Raw genomic sequence first — 26,393 nt, forward strand, 5'->3', positions numbered from 1 at the left:
TGTTCTCTTTTTTTTTAAAGTCCGTTCAAAAACCACGATTTCCTGTCTGTTCTGGAGTAACAATTCACCTAAAACTTAGCTAATTCGACAAAAAAAAATCTTAAACAATCCCAAGGACGGCATCTTGCCACGTAGACACAACATAGAGATAGCCTGACAAACTCTCGACGATTTGACCAGCTGCTGTTTTAAACTACAGTTCCCTGCACAGAAGGATCTGTGGCCTATCGTGTCTAGCTCGCAAACAACTACGACACAACTTAGTATATACTGTTTAAAATGTCAAACAATACTGCATGTTGCAAAACAATCCTGGAGAGGGGGACCAAGGAGGTCCTGTTCGGTACTAAAGAGTGAAATTAGTTCAAAAATAACAATGATTTAATTAAATAAGCCAGTACGGCAGTAATTAATGATAAAGCTGAAGGACATTTGTTCTAGTAAACAGTCTTGCTAGCTCTCCTCAGTCCCTTGTATATATATCCTGTGACACACATTGCCAATTGCAAGTCCTAAATGTCTTAATTTCTACATTAAGCATCAGTTGGCATCTTGGCAATACATCTGAATGGTTATACAGATGGCATATTTGAGGAAGATGTCACCTCACTAATTGGATTTTCAAAAGAAAACAGGTTATTGGTCAGCATGTTAAGAAGAGAAACCAGATCATTAATCAGCATCTTAGGTACACCAGGAGTCCTAACAGCTGTTCAAGGGTGTAGAACAATGGGTGATGTTTTACATGGGTAATGGTAGAAAAGACATGAGAGCAACAGTGACAGGGGATTCAGTCATTGGGAAATGGTATTATAGGGGCGTCAAAATATTTCTATAGCACACACAATTCTGGGAAAGTAGAGTTATTCTGTCCGAAGAAGGATCTCAACCCGAAATGTCACCCATTCCTTCCTTCCAGAGTTGATGCCTGTCCCGCTGAGTTACTCCAGCATTTTGTGTCCATATTCAGTTTAAACCAGCATCTGTATTTCCTTCCTGTACATGTGGCGTAAAGGTGGTGGGGTCTGGGAGAGTACAGAGAGGATGTACGTTGGCAACGAATGCACCTCTCAATTTCACTACAACTTGCTTCAACATCAAAAAATTCAAGGAGACAAGAACAGCAATACTTTTGAGGCTTTGCTGTGTTAGAAAAGATGCAGGAAACTACTTTAACAGGCAAGTACAAATCTAATTCCCAAAGGAATGCCAGAAGTGATACCAACTATTTTAGCAAACTGTTGAATGGTGGTTGTGCAGAATTTAAATTAAAAACTGAAGGTAATTAAATTAGAGACCGATACAAAGGTTATATCAGGAATGGCAAAAAAACTCCAAAAGCATCTTGTCAACAGAATTACAATAAATGAGTTGGCAGTCCATTATTCACAAATGCTTTCTTACTCAAACAAACTTAGCCAGTCCCAACTAATCATTGAAATGGTGACTGACCTTGTTGTCATCCATCACAGTATTAAGAGATTCAATCCACATTGGATCTATGTCACCATCTAACACAATCCATTTTGGTCCATCATGTGAAACATTGGCCAGATCACGCATAATGGTTGAGAACAGTCCTGAAATGTAAAAACAAAGCATACTGTGCACCTTAAATAGTTTAGTTATTGGTTTCCCTCTACCAGCACATACTTGAAAACTGGTGTTTTTACTGAACATGCAACAGTACAGCACAAGAACAAGCCCTTCGCCCCACAACGTCTACGCCGGACATGATGCCAAGATCAATTCTTATCTGCCTGTACATAATTCATATCCCTCTATTATCGCATATCCATTTACCTATCCAAATGTATTTTAAATGCAGCTATCGTATCTGCCTCAACCACCACCAGCGCATTCCACGTACTCACTATGTAAAAAAAACTTCCCCACACATCTCCTTTAAACTTTGCCCCTCTCAACGTAAAGCGATGGACTCTAGTATTTTGCCAACCTTGGAAAAAAGTACTGACTATTTATCCTATCTACGCCTTTCATAATTTTGTCAGATCTCCCCACAATTTTTGGCATTCTAGAGAAAACAATCTAAGTATGTCCAACTGTTCCTTGTAGCTAATACCCCTGATCTTGGCAATATTCTGGTAAACCTCTGCACCCTTTCCAAAGACTCCACATCCTTCCTCTAAGGGTGTGACCTGAACTGCATGCAGGACTCCAAAGTAGCTTAATCAAAGTCCTATAAAGCTGCATTAGACCTTCCTGACATACTCAATACCTTGACCTCTGAATGCAAGCATAACATGTGCATTTTTTACCACTCTATCTACTTATGTTGGTACTTTCAGAGTTATGGACTTAGACCCTAAGATCCTTCTGTACATTAATGTTGTGAAGGGTCATGCCATTAATTGTATATTTTCCCCTTACATGTGATCCCCCAAAGTGCAACACCTCACACTTGCTCGAATTACGGGCCATTTCTGCAGCTGATTTACATCCTGCTGTATACTTTTGACAGCCTTCCTCACAGTCCGCGGCCCCAGCAATCATAGTGTCATCTTCAAACTTACTAACCAACTTGTCTATGCTTATGTCCAAGTCTTTGGACAATAATTTTCTGCATAGCTGTTACATCAGCAAGACTTATTCTGAAATAAACAGAATTATATTGTTTTCAAATTTCAGCAATGTGAACTGATTACCATCTTTCCATTCCCTTGTTGCTGGGTTAATAATCCCAAACAATTCATCACAGGTCACAGCTTTCGGATCAAGATCAATCATGATAGCTTTTCGTTTCAGGTTCATGTAAGTCTTTTTCAATGATCGCATTACCTTCAAAGTTAAACAAAAAACAGTCAGGCTGAAAATCAGTTAGCAACATTATTGGCTAGTATTAACGTAGCATGAATATTACTTACCACTTATCAATCCCTGCTTAAATGTTGCCTGGGTAGCATGCAAACATGAATACTTCATTTTCTGAGCAGTGGCATTGAAATTAAGATTTACAATTCTGATTTGATGATACGAATGTCATGCTTGAAATAGCTGAACATGGTTATACTGTCGTGAGAAATTTATGTTGTTATGTCTTGAAGCTGAGATGGTTGATGTGCAGGAATCATTCCCATCTTTGTTTGTGCAAATTGTGCTCCAAACATACATAAACTTTAGTTTTACCAAGGCTCCCAACTGAAGCACAGACGCTACCCATTAGATTTTCAAGTGTTGCTTTCAAGTGGTGTTCAACATGAACTGATTCATCTGTTAACAGATGATCAAAGATGGCAGTCAGCAGAAGCATTTTTGCCCATATTTGACATGATCATGTCAGACCTCATAGGGTTTGGAGAAAATGTTAAGAACTCCCAGAACTGCTCCATCCTAGATATACAGCACTATGACAATACTCTCATGGGTCTTTCTGAATCCTTGTGGACATGCGGTACCTTCCCAGATGCCAAGAAAGTAAATATGCTGATGTCCTTGCTTGATCACTGTATCAGTGTGAAAAGACCAAGGTTGGTGACAGGTAGGTTATGCGAGAATTGGGAAATAAGAAAATGGCCGTTTCGAATATATTGGGTTTCAACCTGGATGTCCCTGGACATTAATAACTATGTTCAGCCAGTAATTAGAAAGAAAATGCTATGACGACCTTTGTTGCAAGAGGTTTTGAGTACAATAGTGGATATTTCGAGTGAAGATGTATCTGGAATATCATGTACTGGTCAAACTTCTCAAACTTAGTCACACTTTCAATAGAGGGAGTGCAACTGAAGAGTTACCAGATTGATTCCTGGGATGGCATGATTGCCATATGAGGATTAGGTTAACTAGTCCTGTGCTTCTCGAGATTAAAATGATAAGAGCTGATCGCATTGAAATGAATAAAATTCTAAGGGGGATTACAAGAGTTGATGTTTGTTCAGTTTGATTGCCAGAGGCAACAAACTCAATCTTGGCTTGACACAACAATGTTTTCTATACCCAGAGGGTGGCAAATCTTTGGAATGATCTATCCAAGAGGGATGTGAAGGCTTGGTTGCATTGAGTACTATGAGTACATTATAGATTGAGAAAGAGGCACACAAGGCCACATATGCCGAAAACTTAAGCTGCTGGAGGATCTCAGTGGGCCAGGCAGCATCTGTACAAGGAAATAGACAAATTACTTTTTCTCAATTTGAGACCTTGCTTTCGTTTGAAGAAGTATTCCAGCACAGAATGCTGTCTGTCTACTTCCTTCCACAGATGCTGGTTGATCCATTAAGTTCCTCTAGCAGCTTGTTTTTTGGGGAATTTAAATTCATATAACCAAATTAAACTTGTTTACTTCAAGGAAGGCAATCTTTCATATGAGGAATCAATTGGATTTGTCAAATACATAAGTTGCGGATCATGGTACATCAAGATGACATTAATGAATGAGAAAAACACTGTCCATGATCTGAACTATATCAAACTATTATTTACCTGTGATTTTCCACTTCCAGCATTGCCAACTATGAAAACCGAGTGACGTACTTGAAGTATTTCCTCCAGCTGAATTATTTTCAGGACAAAGTTATCTTCTGGTTGTAGATGAAGTTCTAGAACTGACTGCTTAACAATCTATACAAAGTAAGAAAATTTGTCCTATTAAAAAGCAAATTAATCACACAAGTCAAGTCAAGAGAGTTGAGTGTCATGTGTCCCAGATAGGACAATGAAATTCTTGCTTGCTGCAGCACAACAGAATATTGTAGGCATAAATAGAGATCGGATCATTGTGTCCATATACCATCTATATATTACTAAAAGTCTGTTCTTGACCGGTTTTGGCCTTCTGTGCTGCGATTTCCGAGAGAACGTCGCCACCTACGGCCGTCATTTTTGGCCACCTCGCTCAGAGCCCCCCTCTGCCATATGTGTGCCGAGGATTTTTCCCGTCGAAGAAAAGTGACAGAGATATTAATGTTTTTTTTTAATTCCCCATTCTCTCTGCTGCTCCCGCTGAAGGGACTATAAAACCAGGAAGTGGTGTACCTCAATCAGTCTCTGCAAGTGGTGTGCCTCAATCAGTCTCTGCAAGTGGTGTGCCTCAATCAGAGCTCAGATACTAAACAAATGTCTCCACAGCTGTGAGTACCCATAATGTGGTTTGAAAATGAAAATATGGTTAGTTTGAGGAAAAAAGCACTGCCTGCAAATTGTTGTTTGGGTTGAAGTAAAAAGGCACCCGCTCGCTCCCCCTCTCCCTCTCTCCCTATCTCTCTCTCTCTCTCTCTCTCTCTCTCCCCCGTCTCTCTCTCTCTCTCTCTCCCCGTCTCTCTCTCTTCCCTCTCTCTCCCTCTCTCTCTCTCCCCCTCTCTCTCTCCCCTCCCCCTCCCCCCCCCCCCTCCCCTCTCTCTCCCCCCCCCCCTCCCCCCCCCCTCCCCCCTCTCTCCTCTCTCTCTCCCCTCCCTCCCTCTCTCCCCCCCCCCCTCTCCCCCTCTCTCCCCCCCCCCTCCCTCTCTCTCTCTCTCTCTCTCCCCTCTTTCTCCCTCCCTCCATCCCCCCCCCCGTCCCCCCCCTCTCTCCCTCCTCCCCTCTTTTTCTCCCCTCTCCCTCCGCTCCATCGCCTCCCCCACCATCCCTCCCCTCAACCCCCCTCTCCCCTCACACACACCCCCTACCCCCTCCTCCCCCACACCTCCCTACCCTCTTCTCCACCCCTCACCCCCCTCTCAGCACACCCTTTCTCTCCCCCTCACTCTCACCCTCTCTCTCTCCCCCCCCCCCACCTTTCCCCCTCACCCACCCTCTCTCTTCTCCTCCTCTCCTCCCCCTATCCCTCTTGCCCCTCTCTCTGTGTCTCTCTGTGTCTCTGCCCCTTCGCTCTCTAACCTCCCCTCCCCCCTCCCTCTCTAGATGTCACTGCAAGTTGGGGGCTTTGCATCAGTAGATAGGGTGGTTATGGGGTAAAAGGAGCAAATTAATAATATTAATATAATATCAAGGGGGGTAATTAGCGTGAGTGCGGGGGGAGGATAGTTAGTGTGTGTGACGCTGCATGCCACCTCCCCCACCCTCCACAACCGCACGTTGGGGGAACAGACCCAACGGGTCTGCACTTGGTCTAGTATAATATATATATATACACACACACATATATAAATAAACAGATAAAGTGCAATAGGTTGTTATAGTTCAGAGTTTGTTTGAAGTTGTGTTTAATAGTATGATGGCTGTGGGGAAGAGATGTTCCTGAACCTGGATGTTGCAGATTTCAGGCTCCTGTATCTTCTATCTGATGGCAGCAGAGAGATGAGTGGGTGGCCAGGATGATGTGGGTCCTTGATGATGCTGGCAGCCTTTTTGAGGCAGCGCCTGCGATAGATCCCCTCGATGGTAGTGAGGTCAGAGCCAATGATGGACTGGGCAATGTTTACAACTTTTTGCAGCCTTTTCCTCTCCTGGACGCTCAGGTTGCTGTACCAAACCACGATGCAACCGGCCGGCATGCTCTCTACTGTGCTCCGGGAGAAGTTCGAGAGAGTCCTCCTTGACATACTGACTCTCTGTAATCAGGGCCGGCCTTAGGAGGCACGGGGCCCAATCGGGAACAATTTTCATAGAAATATAAATAAATAATCATAAATGAGTCACGTGTTGTGAGTAATATGACAGTCAGTTGGCTTTAAAGAAATCTTTTACCTCGCATGCGCATATTGTTCTCTCCGTAAAAATAAAAATGAATAAATAAAGTAACAATTCAATTTGCCCAAGGCTTCCAAATCTCCTTCTTTCTGAATTACTGAATGGGCGGGAGGTGGAAGGTGACAGCAGGTGGAAAGATGGTGGGGAAACCGGGAGCACACCGGGACACATGAATCAGTTGTCATCTTATTGAATGACAAAACTAGTTCAAGGAACCAATTGGGGGGAGAGTTCTTTTCACAGCGTGTGGGGAGTCTAGCCAGGGGTAAAGTTGCAGGGAGGGCAGAAGCGTTGAGAAGGAGGGGGTCGGGTTCATGCCGGTAACTCACTCACTCACTGCTGCCTCGGCGCTCCGGGCGCGGAGCCACCGCATTGTGGCCGGGGAGGGAAGCAGTTCGCTTGGCTACGAGCAGCCACTATCACCGGAGCGGAACCGACTGCCATCTCAGCGCCTTCTGCCGGCCCGCTCACCTCTGGCATGCTCTCCTTCTGAACAGTGAGGGGACCAGCTCAAGACATAAGATCATAGAGCGGAGTGGGTCAGCGGGTGATGGATAATATCACAGCGGGCAGTTGTAGCTTACTCCTGTGTCAGCACGAAGAAGGGAGCAATTGAGGTTGCTCGCCCTGACATATGGAGTAAGCCCCCCAACAGCGCTGTCCTTTTACAGCTGCTTCCCACTTTTCAGATGCTTCCCATCAGCTGCTAGCAATGAGGGATAGACTTGGCTATCCCTCAGTACAGCAACATCGTTCTTGATGTTGCTGTACTGAGGGATAACGAAGTCTATCTTTCTTGGCTAACAACCTAACCTTCGGCCTCCAAGATGCAGGTACATTTCCTAGCAATGTTACAAAATTTTGAGATTTAAAATATCAAGTCGCAATTTATCCCATTAGATAATGCATAAAATGAAGTTTAATTTGACACCTAATTCACTTTCATATCTTCAGCATTTAAAAAATTATGGCAATTTTCATACTCGGAAATTAGCATCTTGTTTTTCCATTGACAACACAAAAGCTGTGATCGAGGACAGTCAAAAGCCCATAACCTTCTTAAAAATTAAGAGAACTGAATGAAATTTTCAGTTATTATAGATTGAAGCAATCTGAAACAAATATAAAAGATCTTACTTGGATGACCTGAAATTAAAGCATATAATTAGTTAACTACCTAATTGTAGCTAATTACAAAATTGCCGTTGTGACGGAAATAGTAATAAACACCCAGACTGCCTTGAAAATTCAAAAATGTGATATTCTCAAGATCAGAACTTTAATATTATTGTATTATATGCTGTAAGTCCGTAACAGACAGGCAAATAAATTAAAATTTCTAGCAATAGACCAGGTCTTTATGGAGAAGATCAGTTGCCAGCTGGTACATTGGCATACCGTAATCAGTAGCATCATCATACTCCTCAGATGTAACCAATAAACATCTCTGTACACCTTGTTCTTCCTCAACTTTTCAATTTTGGCATTGTAAACTACAAGTTTTTGCTCTTCAAACCACGCATGACATGCCTTTCTGCCCACTACTTTCCCATTAAGAATGTCCTGTAGATTCCATTTCTTAACAAAAAGATAATTTTAAAAAATAGTCTAAGTATCCAAATAACAAACGAATCTCATTCACACAAGAATATAACATGATTTTTAAATCTCACTGTCATGAATTTATATGCCAGATCAGTGATGGAAATGGGTTTTAGGAACTAGGGGTACCCTATAAGCCTCCCATGAGAAATTTTATCTAACTCTGAAATTGAAGATAGACACAAGCTGGAGTAGCTCAGCAGGACAGGCAGCGCAGCGACTCTGGAGAGAAGACCCTTCTTCAGACTGAACTGAACTCTCGTCGGTGAGAGTACTTGTGATTGTCTGAAGGGTCTTGATCAGAAACGCAAACCTCTCCCCAGAGCCCCTGCCCGTCCTGCTGATCCACCACAGACAGGAAGTTGAAGAGAGACACAGGGGGGTCCACCTTCAACTTCAGAGCCAAACCAAAAACACAGAGTGCTGGAGGAACTCTGTGGGCAAGGCAGCACCTTGTATTAGGGAACATATTGAGGGAACATATCACTTATCAGGAGCCGCCACGGGCCAGGACGTTTAAAAAAAAAAAAATCGTGGTAAGCACGTAGAATGAACGTAGCGGGTACGTCGGAGCTGGGGACGTTTCTTAGCGCTAACGATAGGTACACGGGAAACGTGGTAACTCGTGAAGATTTTTCAACATGTTGAAAAATGTCCACTAGTAAAATATGCTCTGGATGTAAAAATGTTATACTTTTCAACGTAGTCATACCGTAGTAGCTCGTGAGTTTACCGTAGTAGGACCTGGTGTCCTATATCACTATTGTATGTTCATGATTGAAATAAGAATACTCAGTATATTCATTGCCTTTGAATTGTCGTTTTATGTAATCCTCCCATAATTTCTGAGTTCCATTTCACAATTTATTGTAATGTACTGTACCTTTCAAAAAAAGCTACATCAACTAGGTGTGAAAATTACACTGAATCGAATGATGATTGAAAATGCGTGGGAATCGACTAATTCTGCTGCAAATTTTTTGTCGAAAGTTGTATTTTATTTCAAAGTGGGAATTTGAAGATAGGGACAGAGATGCCACACAGAGATTTTAAACTCTGGAGAGCTCTTGGGTGAACTCGCACAGTGGGACAGGGCTTGAGGCGGCATCTATGGAGCGAAGGAAATAGCCGGGTCTGAAGAAGAGTTTCGACCCGAAACATTGCATTTTCCTTCAGTCCATAGATACTGCCTCACCCGCTGAGTTTCTCCAGCATTTTCGTCTGCAAAATGTCAATGATTCCGGGAATGCCTAGAGGGCTAGAGAGAGACGAGATGGGGAGCAGGAGAGAGAAAGGGAGGGAGAGAGCGAAAGACAGAGAGGCACAACGTGGGTCAGTAGGTAAATTGAATGACTAACCTGCTGCACACCAAGAAGCTCACCAAGACGAAGCCCTCAATCATGATGCTGAGTTTTAAGAAATTCTCAATGTGTCATCAATGCATCGATCTACATTCCACAGTAAATGTAATTGTGTTTTGAACAAGTATTAATGACGCCGCGTGAATTGTATTCAAAGGAACGCAGCGTCATTAATACGTGTTCAAAACACAATTACATTTATTGAGGAATGTGGATCGATGCATTGATGGCCCATTGTATAACTACTTGTTAACTACTGGCTGTTAACAAGTGCTACAGTAGTAGTTAACAAGTTGTTTGTGTCTGATGTCCATGGAGCGGTTGTTATCCATGTTCGTTTTGAAAAAAAATCTGTATGGCGAATGTTTTTTAAAAATCTTTATTTAACAAAGTGAATTTGTATTTCCGTATGAAATATGGAAAATTAACGCGGGGCTTAAGGCCAGCCCTGTCCGTAGTCTTCTCAGGAAGTAGAGGTGCTGATGTGATTTTGTTATGATTGCATCAGTGTTCTGGGATCAGGAGAGATCTTCGGAAATATGCACGCCCAGGAATTTGAAGTTCTTGACCCTTTCCACCGTCGAGGTATGAGTTGATATAAACGGGACTGTGGGTCCTCATCCTACACCTTCTGAAGTCCACAATGAGTTCCTTGGTTTTGCTGGTGTTGAGAGCGAGGTTATTGTGCTGGCACCATTTGGTCAATCGGTCGATCTCACTTCTATACTCTGACTCGTCCCCATCAGTGATACGTCCCACAATAGTGGTGTCTTCGGCAAACTTGATGATGGAGTTTGCACTATGTCCGGCTACGCAGTCATGAGTATAGAGTGAGTACAGCAGGGGGCTGGGCACGCAGCCTTGAGGTGCTCCTGTGCTGATTGTTATCAAGGATGACACATTTCCACCAATACGGACAGTGAATGATGAAGTCGAGGATCCAATTGCAGAGGGATGTGCAGAGACCCAGATTTGAGAGCTTGGTAACCAGCTTGGAGGGGATGATGGTATTAAATGCCGAGCTGTAGTCAATGAATAACAGCCTGACATATGAGTTTTTGTTGTCCAGGTGGTCCAGAGCGGAGTGGAGAGCCAGTGAGTTCGCATCCACCGTTGATCTGTTGTGGCGGTAAGCAAACTGCAGTGGGTCCAGGTTTTTGTCGAGGTACGAGTTGATTTGCGCCATGATCAGCCTCTCAAAGCACTTCATCATCGCAGACATTAGTGCCACTGGTCGATAGTCATTGAGGCACGTCACCTTGCTCTTCTTGGGCACCGGTATTATTGATGCCCTTTTAAAGCAGGTAGAAACTCAGGCCTCAGAAGTGAGAGGTTGAAATGTCCGTAAAAACTCCAGCCAGTTGGTCCGCACAGGTTTTTAAAACACACCCGGGTACACCATCAGGTCCAGGCGCTTTCCTAGGGTTCACCCCTCTGAAGGATCTTCTGACATTGGCCTCTGGGACTGTGACCGAAATACCATCACGGCGAATGGGGGCTCGGGAAGGCACATCAGTGTTCTCCCTATCAAAGCGTGCGTAAAACGCTTTGAGCTAATCAGGGAGTGATGCTTTGCTGACATTTGAGCTGCCTCCTGATTTCGCCGTGTAGGAGGTGATTGCATTCAAGCCCCGCCACAGTTGCTGAACATCCGTCTCATCCTCCAGCTTGGTGCAAAAGTTCCTTTTGACCTTTTTGATGGCCTTCCCAAGGTCGTATCTGGACTTCTTATAGACCTCTGTATCTCCTGGCCTTAAAAGACCGGGATCTGGTCTTTAGAAGAATGCGAATCTCATGGTTCATCCAAGGCTTCTGGTTAGGAAACACTCGGAAGGTTTTTGCTGGGATGCAGTCCTCCACACATTTCTTTATGGAGTCTGTAACGACTGTGGAGAATTCATTCAGGTCCGTTGCCGAGTCACTGAACATTGCCCAGTCTACAGACGCCATACAGTCCTGGAGTTGTTCCCACATGTAACTACTGTATTGTGAATTTTATAATTACTAGAGGTCTCCGAGTCACTGAGGTATCTCTGAGCACTCTCTCGAAGTACTTATCTTGTATATACTGTACAATGCTTGAATAATCAGATTTATCGGTAAAATCACTATCACTGTATGAGATTGTCTCTATGTTCTGTCCGGTCTGAGCTGTGAAGGTGATTAGGCCCCACATGAAAGCCAGATTCAGGATGCATTTCATACGTCCATTGAACAATTTAACAATCCTTCCACATTTCTGCATTTATATCATCAACAGCAAATGAAATTCATAAAATTATTTGCAGCAGATGTATCCTGGACAAATTTGCCCAAATATTGACAGGAAACATATGTATGCAATATAAAACTATAAACAATGCTTCAAGTAGCATAGAGCAAGTACATTCTATGTATAAATTATCATTACACTCTACATATGTTTAATTGATTGTATTAAAACAATGACTGCTGGTGTATAATTTGAAAATGTGTGTCTTTATGTGCATACTTATATGATCGTCAGCATATTGTAAATTATAAATCTGAGCACATGAACTTTAGTATTACCTGTTCAAAGTCTAGATCTCTCTTTCTTGGCACATCTAATGCTGGGAATAGATCTCCTATTAGTCCCATAAAGACAGGTAAATCATCTGTTACAATCTTAGGGATATTGAAATCTCTCAAGGCTCTCATAAGGACCTCATCTTCAGGGCGATTTGGATCTCCTCTTTTCAAAGAACCAGCTACAACCAATACAGACTTGATAGCTCGTAATCCCCAATCATAGTGGTCCTGTAAATGAAACAGCAATAGTACGTATACAGTGCCTATTTAAACTTAAAATAAATGTCATGTTTTGATTTGGAAATTAAAAAAACATTTTGCTAACCATTATTTTAAAACTCTTTAATCTTTTTGGAATGTGGGAGTTGGTGACTAAGCCAGCTTTTGAAGCCTAGCCCTAATTGCCGTTGAGAAATTGGGGGTAAGCTGCCTACATGATAGTACTTTTAGTGAAGGTACTCAGTACTTGGGTTGTAGTTAGATCCAACGATTATGGACTGCCAATAGATTTTTCAAGTCAACGTGGTCTGTTCACTCAGAGTGGAATCCGAAGGCAATGGTGATCTATCCAACCTGTTGCCATTGTTCTTCAGGGTGGTGTAGACCAGCGGTTTCGTACCATCATATTAAATACAGACAGTGTACTTTGTAGGTGGCACACATTGTAGTGATAGAGCAATTTTTTGTGAAGGAAATTAATGCTTGTATGGCTGGTATGCCACTCAACTAAGCTGCTTTGTCTTGGTTGGTAATGACCATCTTTGCCTGTTATTGGGGCTGACCTTATTCAGGCAAAGTTATTCCACCATGCTCCTGACTTTTGTCTTGTGGATGGAAGAAAGACGTTTTGACCTGAGCAACTGAGTAACTAAAAGATTTGGTCTTTAACCTATTCTTGTGGCTATAGTTTCATGTAAGAGGTCAAGATGATGGCCAATGGTAACTTCGCGTTAGTCGCGGAGGATGATCGTAGTAATACCAATGAATATCTAAGAAAAATGGATAGCCCGTCTCTTCTCAGAGAAAGTCTGGCCAGAAGAGCAGATTTTAGTCAGGGGCGAGAGATGACCGAAGGAGAAATCGTGCTTCCAGCACTGACTTTTTTTAAATTGTACTCAGGTTTGGTATGATTTGACTAGATAGCACACAAACAAAAATTTTCATTGTATCTCAGTATACTAGCCAATAATAAAATACAATGTTTTGACATTACCTGTTTTGAAAGGAGCTCTTTACAGAGTGTGTAAAGTGTAATAAATTTTCTGGCAAGAAGTCTGGCATCAATGAAACCTTCAGCAACCAACATGATTTCACAAATCAGTTCAAAGTCAGGTACAACCATAGCACAGGGTCTAAAAGAAGAAAAATATATAAACCACAGATTTGGAAACTTGAAGACTTGAAGGCGTATTAATCTTTGATAGGCTACAAATTGCTGCATTAAAATGGTGACCCAGAAATTTATTGTTGGTGTCTTTCAGGCCTCTGGTTAGGCAAAATACCAATATGGACTTCAATACAAAAGCAGAATTGCTACAATTTCCAATGTAAATTATGACACTTCACCATTTCAAAAATTGCTTTAAAAAATGCTCTGCATTCCTGATTAACTTGAATAATACACAAAAATAAACTGGTATCATAAGAACTCTGTATTTGTGACATTTAACTTTGCCTGTGACTGCAGGGATAAGTCCTCAACAATGACCGACAGCTAAAAAGCTCAAAAATAAAACAACTTGTAAGGAAACCCGTCTCAGAGGCGTATGGCAAAGCAAGGTTATATATGGGCATTAACTAACATCAAAGTTTTCCCACATTTGAAAAGTGCATTGACAACTCTAATAAGGCATGTAATGGCTTAATAAGGCATGGTTATCATAGCAAGAGGAATTATAAACATACATTTTAGGAATAGGAGTAAGCCACTCAACCACTTAAGCTTGCCTTGCCAATGAATAAGATAAATGTTGAATTGCTTATACCATTAACGTTGCACCCAGTTATCTGCAAAAACCTTACAGGTTCATGTGTCTTATATAAAATATTTAATTTAAATGAGAATGCAACAAGAGGATTTCCATTTTATGGCATTATTTTCCCACAGATACTTCCCTCCCCCTGAAGAAATTTGAAGACAAACCATGAATGTATATTTTCATTATTGCAAAGTTCAAAAGAGTTATGCCCACATTATTGTCAAAGTTGAACTAGCTCTTGAAAGGTAGCATGGCAGAGAATGCTCAGAAAATTGGTTCTCTGCATGAAAGTTTTAACTCATTCTAGAATTGTACAGTAGTTTAGACAAATTAACAATTGGTTATTATATAATTATATAATTTAATTAAAATGACTGGTTATGAGGTGATCCATCCTTCAGATATACAGAGGTGAGCATTCATTCAGTTCTTAAAAGGCCAGGCACTGCCAAGCAGTTTGTCACTCTGCAATCTAAACTGTGAAAAATATTGACCAGGAAGTGTTTTCTTCTCCTTGGACATCGGTTTTGGCTTAAAACATACAAATATTCCTCCAACAAATAAACTGCCCTACGAAAGTTTGCGAATATCCACCTCAGCCTGAGAAGGTAGATATGTGAACTGAGATCAGAAACAGAAGAAATGGATAATGGTGATTGATGACGATCTAATCACAGACTAACAGGAATAAAAGTGAAAGCACAAAGCACATTGATGCAAGACGTATAATGTACCTGAAAGTTGCTCATCCCACAGATATTGCCTGAACTGCCCAATATTTCCACCATTCTCTATTTATTTAAAATTTACAATATCTGCAGTTTTATTCCCTTTCAAGCAAATAGTTTAAAATATATATTTAAATGCTTCTTAAAGATTTCTTATTATGACTGTTTCAAAGGAATTCAATATTTCTGTTCTTGTGGGGTGAAATAGGTTACAGTTGCTTCATTGATGAAACACCGCTTTTAACTTATACCTCATCCTTTCTGGGTCAGTTATGACTGAGACGGTAGCACTCTTACTTCTTGAGTCAGATAGTTGTGGATGTAAGCCCCACTCAAGGAAATTTTGCAGTACAATCTAGGCTGATTATCTATCTTCACAGGCCGAGGTAGAAATTCCCAGTCTTTATCATGATTGGTGAAGTACGTACTTCTGAAATCACAATGCCCTCCATAATGTTTGGGACAAAGACCCATCATTTATTTATTTGCCTCTGTACTCCACAATTTGAGATTTGTAATAGAAAAAAAAAATTACGTGGTTAAAGTGCACATTGTCAGAAATTACAGTCGGATTTATACATAGTCTGCCATTTCAAGGCACCATAATATTTGGGACACAGCAATGTAATGTAAATGAAAGTAGTCATGTTTAATATTTTGTTGCAAATCCTTTGCATGAAATGACGGCTTGAAGTCTGCAATTCATGGACATCACCAGTTGCTGGGTGTCTTCTCTGGTGATGCTCTGCCAGGCCTGTATTGCAGCTTCTTTAGTGTATGCTTGTTTTGGGGGCTAATCCCATTCAGTTTTCTCTTCAGCATATAAAAGGCATGCTCAAATGGGTTCAGATCAGGTGATTGACTTGACCACTCAAGAATTGACCATTTTTTAGCTTTGAAAAACTCCTTTGTTGCTTAGCAGCATGCTTGGGATCATTGTCTTGCTGTAGAATGAACCGCCGACCAATGAGTTTTAGAAGCATATAAAATAGGTGTAGGAGGCTGCCATTTGGCCCTTCGAGCCTGCAATGCCATTCAGTGTGATCATGGCTGATCATCCACAATCAGTAACCAGTGGCCATTATTGACGCCCCTCCTGGCGGTGCCGGCTACGACGGGAGATGTGCGCTGTCATCTGCACCTAGTTTCTAGGTTTCTCGTTTATTTCCCATTTGCAATGGCCTTCCTTTCTCTTAGGGGCCCGCGGCGACCCCGGTTCTGGATATTACCTTGGGCGCATCTTTGCTCTAGCTGCCTTCGTCCTTTATACTTGTATTTGGTTCGATAAGATCTCCTTATCTCTTCTGTGTGTAACTTCCAGTGCGTCTAAGACCCACCTTTTCAATTTTGTGACCCATCACAACAAACCGTACGCCACTCGGGCCCTTCACCCTCATGGCCATCCGTGCTGTATCCAGTCCAACGGGATTGCCCTGTTTTAAAGTGTTTGTTGTTTTTTGAGCCAAAACCTGCACACAATTCATAGCGGTGCTTCCGGGGCTGTCGCAAATGCCGTCCGCCATCCCCTTTTATTCTATATACAAATTCTTTCGTATGACGCGTCCATCTTTCGTTTCGTCTTGCCTGTGTTCGGATGTTTCTTTCGTGAATGGTGTCCCCGGCCCACCTTTCTCGTTCCCCTACGTTCCTCTTTCCTACTCGGCCCCCCTTGCGCTATATCTGCTTGGACTGTTGTGACCCCTAAGTGGTAATAATCTCTACCATCCACTGATTGCCCCCCCTCACTGCGGTTTTTCTTATGTTTGAAGTCCCCGGCATTCACTCCATTTTTTCGAGCTTCCCCCTGCCCCATCGCTTTTTGCCTTGCCAATTTTGTGTCTATGTTCATCCCCTCCCACCTTATCACCCCTCACGTTGGTTGTGTAAACACCCCCTTTAGGCAAGGGACGGATGGGCCTAAAATGCGCTTTCGTGCCGGGACTCATGCCATTTGCTGGTCCGCCGCCCCGTCTGGCCTGGGGAGCGCGCTCAAGCGCTGAGCTTGTCTGTTGGTCCGCGGTTGCTTAGGGGCACTTTTTGTCTCGCCTATGGCAAAGTGCACCGGCACTACCCGGGTGCTGACTGGGTATGGTTTGTCTTGTCCCGGTCGCACGGCGGCACATGCACCCTGTTGGTCGCGAGCGTATGTGGTGTGCGAGAGGCGCGCGGTCTATGTCCGATACCTAATTTTCATAGGAGAAGCCTCCTTCCCCCTCCCCAAACCTTCGCACTGGGTTTGGATGGACGCCGGGCAGTGTTTGAACTGTGGTCCGCACCTTCATATGTCGTACACATCGCTCTGCGGCCCTGCCCCTGAGCCTTACCCCGGCACGCCCGCCACGCCTGTCCCAATCTGTCGGGCGGTGCTTCATACTTTGTTTTTCTGCTCTGCCAACCATCTCTCTCATGGCCCTCCCTACCCAATCATTGTGTGTGGGCCCTTTAACCCCGGCTTTGACACGTGCTCTATCTCTCCCTCCGTTTGGGCTCATCGCCTTTATCTGTAACTCCTACCGACATCCCGCGCCCCACGCCGATTTTTCCTACTTTTCTGTGGTTTTTCACCTGCGTACCCCCCGTTGCTTGCGGCGATGGGTTTTCTTTCGCCATTGCCTAGTACCTCACCTCTCTCTGTTTGTATTGATTTTGATTATAGGGTCACTCCTGTCATATAGCTTTTTAATACTTTCTTGGACGCTTGTCGCACTGATTCCCCTGGCTCATGTACATAAAAAATTCCAACGAAGACCGCAGCCCAGCCAATCTTTTTCACCCAGTTACTGTTTTCTTTTTGTCACGTCTTGCGTCCTGACACCCCCCTTCTCCCGGCCCCTTATCCCACCGTGTTTACTCACTGCCCCGCCTTTCACAACGCGACTCCTTTGCACTAGTTTTTTGCCTTTTCCCTTTGAGGATACTCTCTCAGGTAATGCTTTCTCCCCCACACAATCCCCAGCTGTACCTTTTTTTTTGTGCCGGCGACCGCCCCCTTTGGCTAGCTCTCTGCATGCCCTTGGTTTCTTTCCAGTACAGACAGTCCCCAATACTGATTTGCGATACGATTTTCATGCTCGATTGCAAAGCTGAGCAGTGCACATTGCCAGCCCACACAAGGTGCTGGCTTGACTCTAAGCCCTTCCCTGGACTATTGACGGTCTACATTTTTTCCATCATTCTGCACCGACCCATTACGACCTCTGTGTAGAATATATCTGATCCTTGGTGATTATCCCGGTCGCAAAGGCCCCCATTGGGCCTTGCCCTTGATTGGTCCAGTTGAGCTGCAATTAAGACGAACAACTGCCTGTCACACAATGCTTTCTGTTTTTGTCCTCGGCGCTGGCAAGAGCCGCAATTTCACACCTTCACCGACCTCCTATGACTGGCGCCCTTAATCTCATCCTTTTCACCACACCTTCTACTTCTTTCTTGGTAGGGCGTGTTTATGAGTATATTTGGTGCCTCTCTAAAAATCACTTAGTAATAACGGCGTTTGCCGGCACCAGCGTTAGCGGCCCAACTACTATACTGGCCTTTTGCCCATTTTCTTTTTATTTGCCAGTCGGCTTCCCCCGTGTGAATTCCCTTCCTTACGCAGACCCATTTCATGAGTGGCCACAGGTTCCAGAAAATCCATTCTTTGAAATCTCATTTGGAACCCATGACTTGGTATACTTTACACGTGTTGAGGCCCGTTGATTCAACCCCAATCCAGAATACCTGTTGTTATTTGTTTTTTTTCTCCTGTTGTGATCAATGAGATCGGACAAGGATGATTACACATCTACACAGTTGAGTGGGCTCTCTTTGTTCGGCCACATGCAGCTCTTGCAGCCTCCTGCACTGCACTTATGTAGACCTTCACCCGCGATGTTGAACTCCTCCCCAGCCCCCGCTCCAATTTGTGCCAGCCTTGTGATATTACCCACCGGCTATTTGGTTTCCCCCCACCTCCGCCTGTCTCCAGTTCGTTTCCAACTTCATGGACCTATATAGAGTTGCAAGGCTGGAGACCTCAGAATATTCCCAGTGCCCATAGTATCTTTCACACCTGCAGACCACATTCAACTCAGCTTCATTTAACACACACCCGGTTGGATGTCTTTTGTGGGAGTTTTTGTGTACAATAGAGCGATGCTTTTTCTGTCTTCTTTTTTTACTTCTCTTTCTGGTCTCGATTTATTTTCTTCCTTCTCATCTCCCCTTCTTCCTAAGGGTTGTTCGGTGCTTCTCCTAATCACTTGTTCACTGTTGGCCCCTTCCCCCAATTTTCTGCACTGTATTTCAAATTCTTAGGGTATGCACCCTGTTGACCCCGCGCCAAACCACCCCCTGCCGTCGGTTTCCCCCATAATTTGACCGCGTGAATGTCACTGTCTTTCAAGTCCTTATTTTTACTGCTCACCTCCCCACATCCTACACATTTTTCCCCTCCGCCATTTCTCCTTTACATGCAATTCCGGTGTTCTCCTCCTCCGTCCTTTACCTTTTCCGTGGTTTGTGTTTTCTCGTCCCAGATCACCCAAACTATAATTGTCCGGACGACTCTAGTCTCCTTTCCCCCCTTCCCTTTCACTTTTTTTTATATTATTTATTCCGATCTAAGGCATTCGAATCTTGATTTTTCGTATTGCGACTAACTGCTTTGAGAAGTACGTACCATTTTATGTCACGCGGAACCCTATCCCTGGCTGAATTCACAATTACTACTAAATCGCAACCTGCTCCCAGGCTTATCAGAGTGACGCTAATTGTTGTGTATTGTCTTAATGCCATTCTCCAAGGCACTCCTGCGAGTTTCCCGGTCTCCTGCAATGCATTAAGGAATCCTGGGTTTGTGTTCCACACGGTCCTCACTCCGCCCCCAAAGGAACGCAGCCTGTGGTCATGTTAAGTAAACGTGTGTATAATACCTTCTTACCTTTCTTCATAAGTTCTGGCAAAAAAGATATGTAATCTCGAGGCACGGTTGGTGCGACGGTGTTTGCGTCCATTATTAGGGAATGTATGTATTCCAACAGCCCTGGCACACAACGTCATTTGATAGTGTCGAGGTGCCGGTCCCACAGTGTCATACTTTGCTTCCGCCCCCCGGGCAATGGAATTCATTTCAACCTCATCACCTTTTTCTTATGAATACGAAGAGCCCCGAGCATCTCTCGCATTCCCAGCACCGACTCCCCCATAAGGTCCTCCACCCCTAAGGGACAGTTAGGGTTTTTTTTTTTTTTTTTGTTTGATGGTTACGGGTGTGACGAAGTGAGAGAGAGAGTGGGCGCAGATGGGTGGCAGCACAAGGGACAGCGGGCCACGAACACGCCATCCCCGGCAGGCCTTCGGCAGGCACCCGGGTTCCTGGTCTCCCGTCCCCCTCCTGACAGCCGTTGTATTGTCCTAGGCGAGTCGGGCGGTGAGCCAGACGTTGTTCACATGACCTAGTCCTTTTATACAACAGCAGCCCTGGCCCAGGACCCCGCCCGACAGGGCGCAGAGCGCCTTTTTTACTCAGGCCTCCCCTGCTCCCGATTGTTCTCTTATGGGAACCGTTCCCCGCCGGGCATGCGTCGTGCCCCAGCCAATGCCCTCCGAGCGACGGTCAGAATGGGTCCCGATTCCCGCACCATGTCACGGCATCTCGACGGGGCTCCCCACCGAAAGCGTGACCGCCCTCCCGTGTCTCGTACGGCTGCCACGCCTCCATGCCTCGACCCCTCCGCTCTGCGTTTCTGTCCCCGCCACGGATTCGGCGGGGCACACACCCGGATTGTTTTTGTAGGCGCGTCTGCGACGGGCCAGCCGACCGTCCTTCCACGGCCTGCAGGGCTGCGGGAACTGGGCTAGGACTGCCCCGGCAGCCCGCTCTGCTCTCTCGATCTCAAAGCTTCTCACGCCCTTCACAACTCCACCCTCTCGTCGTTTTGTACCACGGCACATACCTACACACACTTAACACGACTTGCCAGAAACGCCCCCTCGTCCTTTCCTTGGCCTGAAGCCTCCCAGCTGGCACAAACGGCCCGCCTGACGGTTGTCCCTCTCGTAACACTTTGTATCTTCACGTACATTTTTCTTTTGCGGCGAGCTTTTATTGGAAGTCCTCAAGCCAAGTCTGTAGGCTCCTTTGCCTGGGCCTGCGCTATTACCGCGGGTTCAACCAGTCAGTGGTCTCTGCTTGTTTAGGCTTGGCCGCCTTTTGACCCCCCAGCCCCTGACCGTCCACCTCCGAGGGGCCGGACCCTTCCTGGACGTCCTCACGACCCGCACACTGCCCCTTCTTCACCCACCCATGCGTGGTACAATGCGGACCAGCTGGTGGGCTGCCTCCGGGTTTCGTCCCGGTAGCCTTATCTGTCCCCCATACTGTAATAGATCCCTGTACCTCCAACGGCCTGAGATGCGGCTTATCCAAAGAGAAATCCAAGCATGCTGGCGTAGTCGCCCGCGGTTTTGGTGCAGCCTCATTGGAAACTGGGTATGAGTGTACTTTCGTTGGGCGCTTGTATCTGTACGACAGGTCGACGAACCGGCGCTCTATCTTTTTTGCGTGTCGGGGCGCTGGTTCTTGATGTCTTCTTGCCGACGGCCATCGGCCACCCTTACCTAGACATATAATTTCAGGCCTACCTTACCCTGGCCCCCACGTCTGTTCTGCCTCCAATTGGTCGGTGCGGGTTGGGAGGTGCGTGCGCACTATGCGGTGCGTGCGGTCATCGCAACAGAAGTTCGGTAGGGCTCTGGGAAGCCTGGGTGATTGGCATTGTTGCCTTTTGTGCTGGCGCCGCTAGTTCGTATCATGTTTGTGAGTTCCACCCCTCGCCGGTTCACCGCTCTCCCAACTCTTTTGGCTCTGTTTCCCCCTGCTTCTGTTGGTCGGCCCTGGGCGTGATCCGCCCCAGCTCCCAGCCGCAGGCCCGTCGTTAATTGTAACTTCGTCCCCTGACTACACCCCTCACCAAGCTTCTTCTCTGTTTTTACTCAACCCCCATCCCCCTCTTATTGGTTTCCACATACTTATAGTACCCACCACCCGGTGCTAGCGTGACTATAGCTGCATATATGGACGATTACGACTCTATGGAATTGCGTCGGGCCTCCCTGTGCCATGCCTCTCGCAAACGTGTCCCGCGCTTATTCCGCCGTCCCGTCGGTGGGTTACTGCCTGACTGTGCTGTTCTATGGAACGAGCCGCTTCCTAAGTGTGTACCTTACATGCCCGGTTAAAGTTCGATACCCCCCCTGGGGCGGGCAGGTCCGCTCAGCTGTGGCCGTTATGGGTAGTCTGGTGGTAAATGATGCCTGTTCCTGCTGTACTCCTCTACCTGCCTTTTCCACTGTCCGTTTGATTGATTGTTTTAGCTCATACTACTTCGCAAGCACTTAAATTTCTGTTCCCAGTTCCTGACATGCCCCATAATATACGTGATCCACGCACGGTGTGATATTTACTTGTATTCCATGGTTCTTACTAGTGCTCGCATTTATTGGCACCTGCACCATTTTTCATATGTTTGTCGGTAAAGCCCCCATCAATTTCACCTTGCGATCTTTGTTCCTTGTCCTTTCAAGTGTGCGGACGCTCACTGTGCCTCCCTGACGTCCATCCTTCTGCCTTCAAAAGGGCTTTTGTCTCTGCCACATCGACTTGTTACCTTTGCTCTTTCTCCGGAAGCACTCTGTTTCTGTCTAGTATGCCATTTGTTTTCTGCGTATAGCCCTACGGTTTGTTTTTCCTTCTCTAATGTTACATCTCTTCCCATGTGACACACTTTTTCCCATGCTAGTTGATTTATTTGAAGCTTTGGCCATTTGTTTCCGTTTTGCCCCTACTCACACAGTTCACGCACCACTGTACTTCTTCTTCTCATTTCAAGGGATCTCACCTTCCTGATCTGATCTATGCTTGCAGCCACACCCTTATCATTGCTGAGGACGTGTACATGAGGTCCGTCTCCTACATTGTGTAGTGGTTTCCTCACCCCGTCTTACTATTCATACGTTCTTCAGTTATCTCCAGTGCGGCTAGGATCGTATGCGCCCTATGCCGGTGGCACCGAGGGACAGGGGGTGGTGCCAGTAGGTTGACACCTTGCCTTACACATTGGCTCATGGCTTTGCCGAGTTGCAGTCCTTGTTCCCGCCGTCGGTTATTTGGGTATGTGTCCCCCTTGCTTCCGGCGCCGCCTCCCTGCCCTGGTGCACGCCGCTTAGCCGTGCCACTGGTTGGCTAGGGGTTGCGTTATGTCCCTGGCGGTGGTCGGTGGCTCTTTTTTCGGATTGTGGGATGGGGTGATTTGTGGGTTGACGCCTCGGGCCGGGGTTTCTGTTTTGGTGCTATTATTTAGTCCGCTTGCACCTGATATCGCGATGTACGTAGTTCTTCTCAGTGGGCACCTGGGTTGTAGCCATAGTCCCACGCCGACGTAGCTGCCTTTGTTATTTTGTCGGTGACCGCGACTCTTTTCGTGTGACTGTGCATCCATATCGGGGTAGCCATACGGAGAGGTGTTCCCGTACGCAACTTGGTATTGTTAGTTACTGGCTCCTTCGTTACTTAACCGATTTGTTTAGCCGCAAGTACTTCTGACCCTCTGGGTTTGATGAATCGGGCATCGCGTGCGCTTTTCCTATCTTCAGCCAAATGTCATTCTCTACGGCTGTTCCCCCTTTCCTCACCTACGGACTTTTTGTGTTTGTTTTTGGGATGTAGTGGACCTTCTACCCCATGGCGCCTCTTGCTGGTTGCTGACTACGCTTCTCTTCTTCTCTTCCTTTTTTCTAGTGTAATAGACGCCCCAGCTCGATGTTCCTACTTTGTTCCGGTTTTCCGCCTATTAGTTCCGTTTTGCTATCCCTCTAGTTGGTTTCTATTCTGGTGCAGCCTTGCTTCCCTCCCCCTCTTTGTTTACTATTTGTTTCTTCTCCTTCAGGCTTCCCCTCTTCCTTCTATCCCCTGGTGTCTTCTTCACAGATATAGTTTCCTGTCCCTCGATGCTCAACTTTTCTTCACCGAGGTAGTGACCGATCCCGCTCCGGTTACCCTCTACTCGGGACCCCCTCCTTGTGTTGCCTCCCAATCCCACCGTTTCTATAAACTCATTCTCCTTCATCCCTTCGCTTACGCCTCTTGTATTGGGACTGCGTGTCTACTTAGGTCTTTTGTCGTTCTCAGTGGTTTCGTGTCTGTGATGGATTTTGTTATCGTCATGTCTTTGGTTTATTAATCCGAGCCTCTCATACTTACTTTCGCGTTCATTTTCCGCATTTATATCATTTTTACGTCAATTCATCCTTATCTCGCTGCGATTTTCGGTCCTTTTTTTACATCGCCCGCTTTTTGCGTTTATTGTTTTTTCGGTGTCACTCTTCCTAACCCACCCCAGCTATCACTTCCTTGTGCCACTTTAAGTTTTATTCTGATTTATACTTTCGTTCTCTCATTTTTTGTACCCTTATGTTTTCCCGATGCCCCCAAACTACGATCCCCTTTTTAATTTCTTTTTTTTAGTTCTCTTCGTTCACCTTATTGGTTCCTTTTGTGTCTGTTCTTTTTGCACTGAGCGGTAACACAGTCGCATCTCCACGCCGGGTGTGTGAGGTCACACACCCCCCGGGTCTTGTCAAAGTTGGAGCCCCCGGTGTGCGCCATCGCAGAGATTGTCGCGGCCATTTCCAGCCGCGCGGGGAAGTGGTGTCAGGCCCCGCTCCAGGAGCTCTTCGACCCCGCAACTCGGGCGGGAGAAGTCGCCGCCGCAGAAGCCCCGAAAAGCGGTCTCCCCCCAGGGAGCCGTGGGCTCCCGGCGCCGTCGTCCACAGACCTGTAGAGCCTCCGACTCTCCGGCAGCAGCAGCAGCAACAGCAACAGCATCAGCAGCAGCAGCGCTCCTCCACCGCTCCGACTCGGCCAGAGTCCGCGACCGGCAGCTGGGCAATTTGGAAGAAGGGATTGTTTCTGTACTGTGTGACTATATGACTCTAATGCGTGGGATTTATCCAAGGTCCCCAGCAACCTTTCGAGTTGAGACAGAGGTTCACATGCACTTCCTCTAATCTCATCTACTGCATTCAGTGCTCCTGATCTGGCCTCTTTCACAACAGTGAGACTAAAAGTAGACTAAGCAATCTCTTCGCCAAACACTTGCACTCGGTCCATCTAAGCCTGCTGGATCTCCAGGTTGCAGGCCATTTTAACTTCCCTTCCCATACCAACCTTTCTATCCTGGGCCTCCTACATCACCAAAGTGAGGCCATACTCAAATTGGAGGAACGGTATCCGTTTGAGTAGCTTACAAACCAACAATATGAATATTGAATTAATCAATTTTAGGTAACAATCCCCCCCACTCCTTCACCTTCCCTGGATGCACATACATTTCTCCCATTATCCTGATCCCGTTACCCTTCCACCAATATCCCTTCCCCAGGCTTTACATTTCACTCCGCTCCTTATCTCACAGCCATTTGTATTTTCACCTCTGACCTTTGACAACTAACTGTTAATCAAATCACCCTCCTCCTTACCTATATCCACCCATCACTCGACAGGCATTGCCCCCCCTCCTACTTTCCATCTTTTCCAAAGATGCTGCCTGATCACTGTATTACTCCAGCACTTGGAGTCATACTCTTTGTTTTTTTGCTGAATATTGAATACTCTGCAGTCTCTTGTGACTCCTAGAAACACCTCCATTAGTTTGACTGTTGAAATCACCATAATCACTGTAAACTGGAATTATGTTATTTTCCATGAACAAGTAATGAATGCAAAAATGGAAAACCAGTATTACCCACCTTTGTTAAAATCATTCTGTTTACAACATCTCGAGCATGCACCTCAACTGTGCAAATTGTCATGATCTTTTGCCTCTCTCCAACTGACAAGACGCCAATCAGTAATGTGATAAGTGCATTCAGTTGACCGATCTGGCATTTACATAAAGATAAATTTAGGATCATTAATGAGCCAAATTGATAATTAGCAAAACTGATAAAAACAGAAAATACAGCAGCTCAGGCATCACCTGTACAAAAATTACAGTTAATGTTTCAAGTCAAGAACCATCTGAATCAAGCTTTCAATTTTTATCTGCAGATGATGCCTGACCTTTTGAGTGTTTCCGGCATCTTTTTATTACAGATTTCCAGCATCAGTAATTATTTTAATTTTTTAACTTTAATAGACTTTTCCAACGATGCTTGGAATTTTTCAAGTTCCAGACACAAAAATGATTAAATTATGGATTTAAAAAAATATTAAAATTGCTGAAGAAGTAAAATAAAATATGAACCTTGAAAACATGTTTACAATCAGTTTACTGATAAGCCTAACATAAAAAAAGAATAAATAACTTACATATTTCCTAAAATGTTAATAAACATTTAAATGAACTTGCATGATACTGGAAAAAGGTGTAGCTTTACAGATCATCTACAGGTTATTGATGACCTAACTTATTATTCAGGGCATAAATGAGAACAGTTGTATTATTAAAAAGATCGCCTTTCAGATAAAATATTACAACTGATTA

The 26,393-nt window shown here is 45.0% G+C and overlaps 1 protein-coding gene across 1 annotated transcript in view; it reads right to left on the reverse strand.

The window, feature by feature from the left end:
* LOC129708244 (dynein axonemal heavy chain 17-like) overlaps positions 1-26,393 on the reverse strand; it is a 184,232-nt gene that overhangs the window by 74,173 nt on the left and 83,666 nt on the right. The window contains exons 34-39 of the mRNA XM_055653887.1: positions 25,618-25,788; positions 13,375-13,596; positions 12,162-12,389; positions 4,444-4,581; positions 2,667-2,799; positions 1,453-1,580 (exon numbers count right to left, since the gene is read on the reverse strand). Coding sequence (XP_055509862.1) covers positions 1,453-1,580; positions 2,667-2,799; positions 4,444-4,581; positions 12,162-12,389; positions 13,375-13,596; positions 25,618-25,788 — 1,020 coding nt within the window. The remainder of the gene's footprint in view (positions 1-1,452; positions 1,581-2,666; positions 2,800-4,443; positions 4,582-12,161; positions 12,390-13,374; positions 13,597-25,617; positions 25,789-26,393) is intronic.

This window comes from Leucoraja erinacea, chromosome 23 (assembly GCF_028641065.1).
Source record: "Leucoraja erinacea ecotype New England chromosome 23, Leri_hhj_1, whole genome shotgun sequence".
In the NCBI taxonomy this organism is placed as follows: domain Eukaryota; kingdom Metazoa; phylum Chordata; class Chondrichthyes; order Rajiformes; family Rajidae; genus Leucoraja; species Leucoraja erinaceus.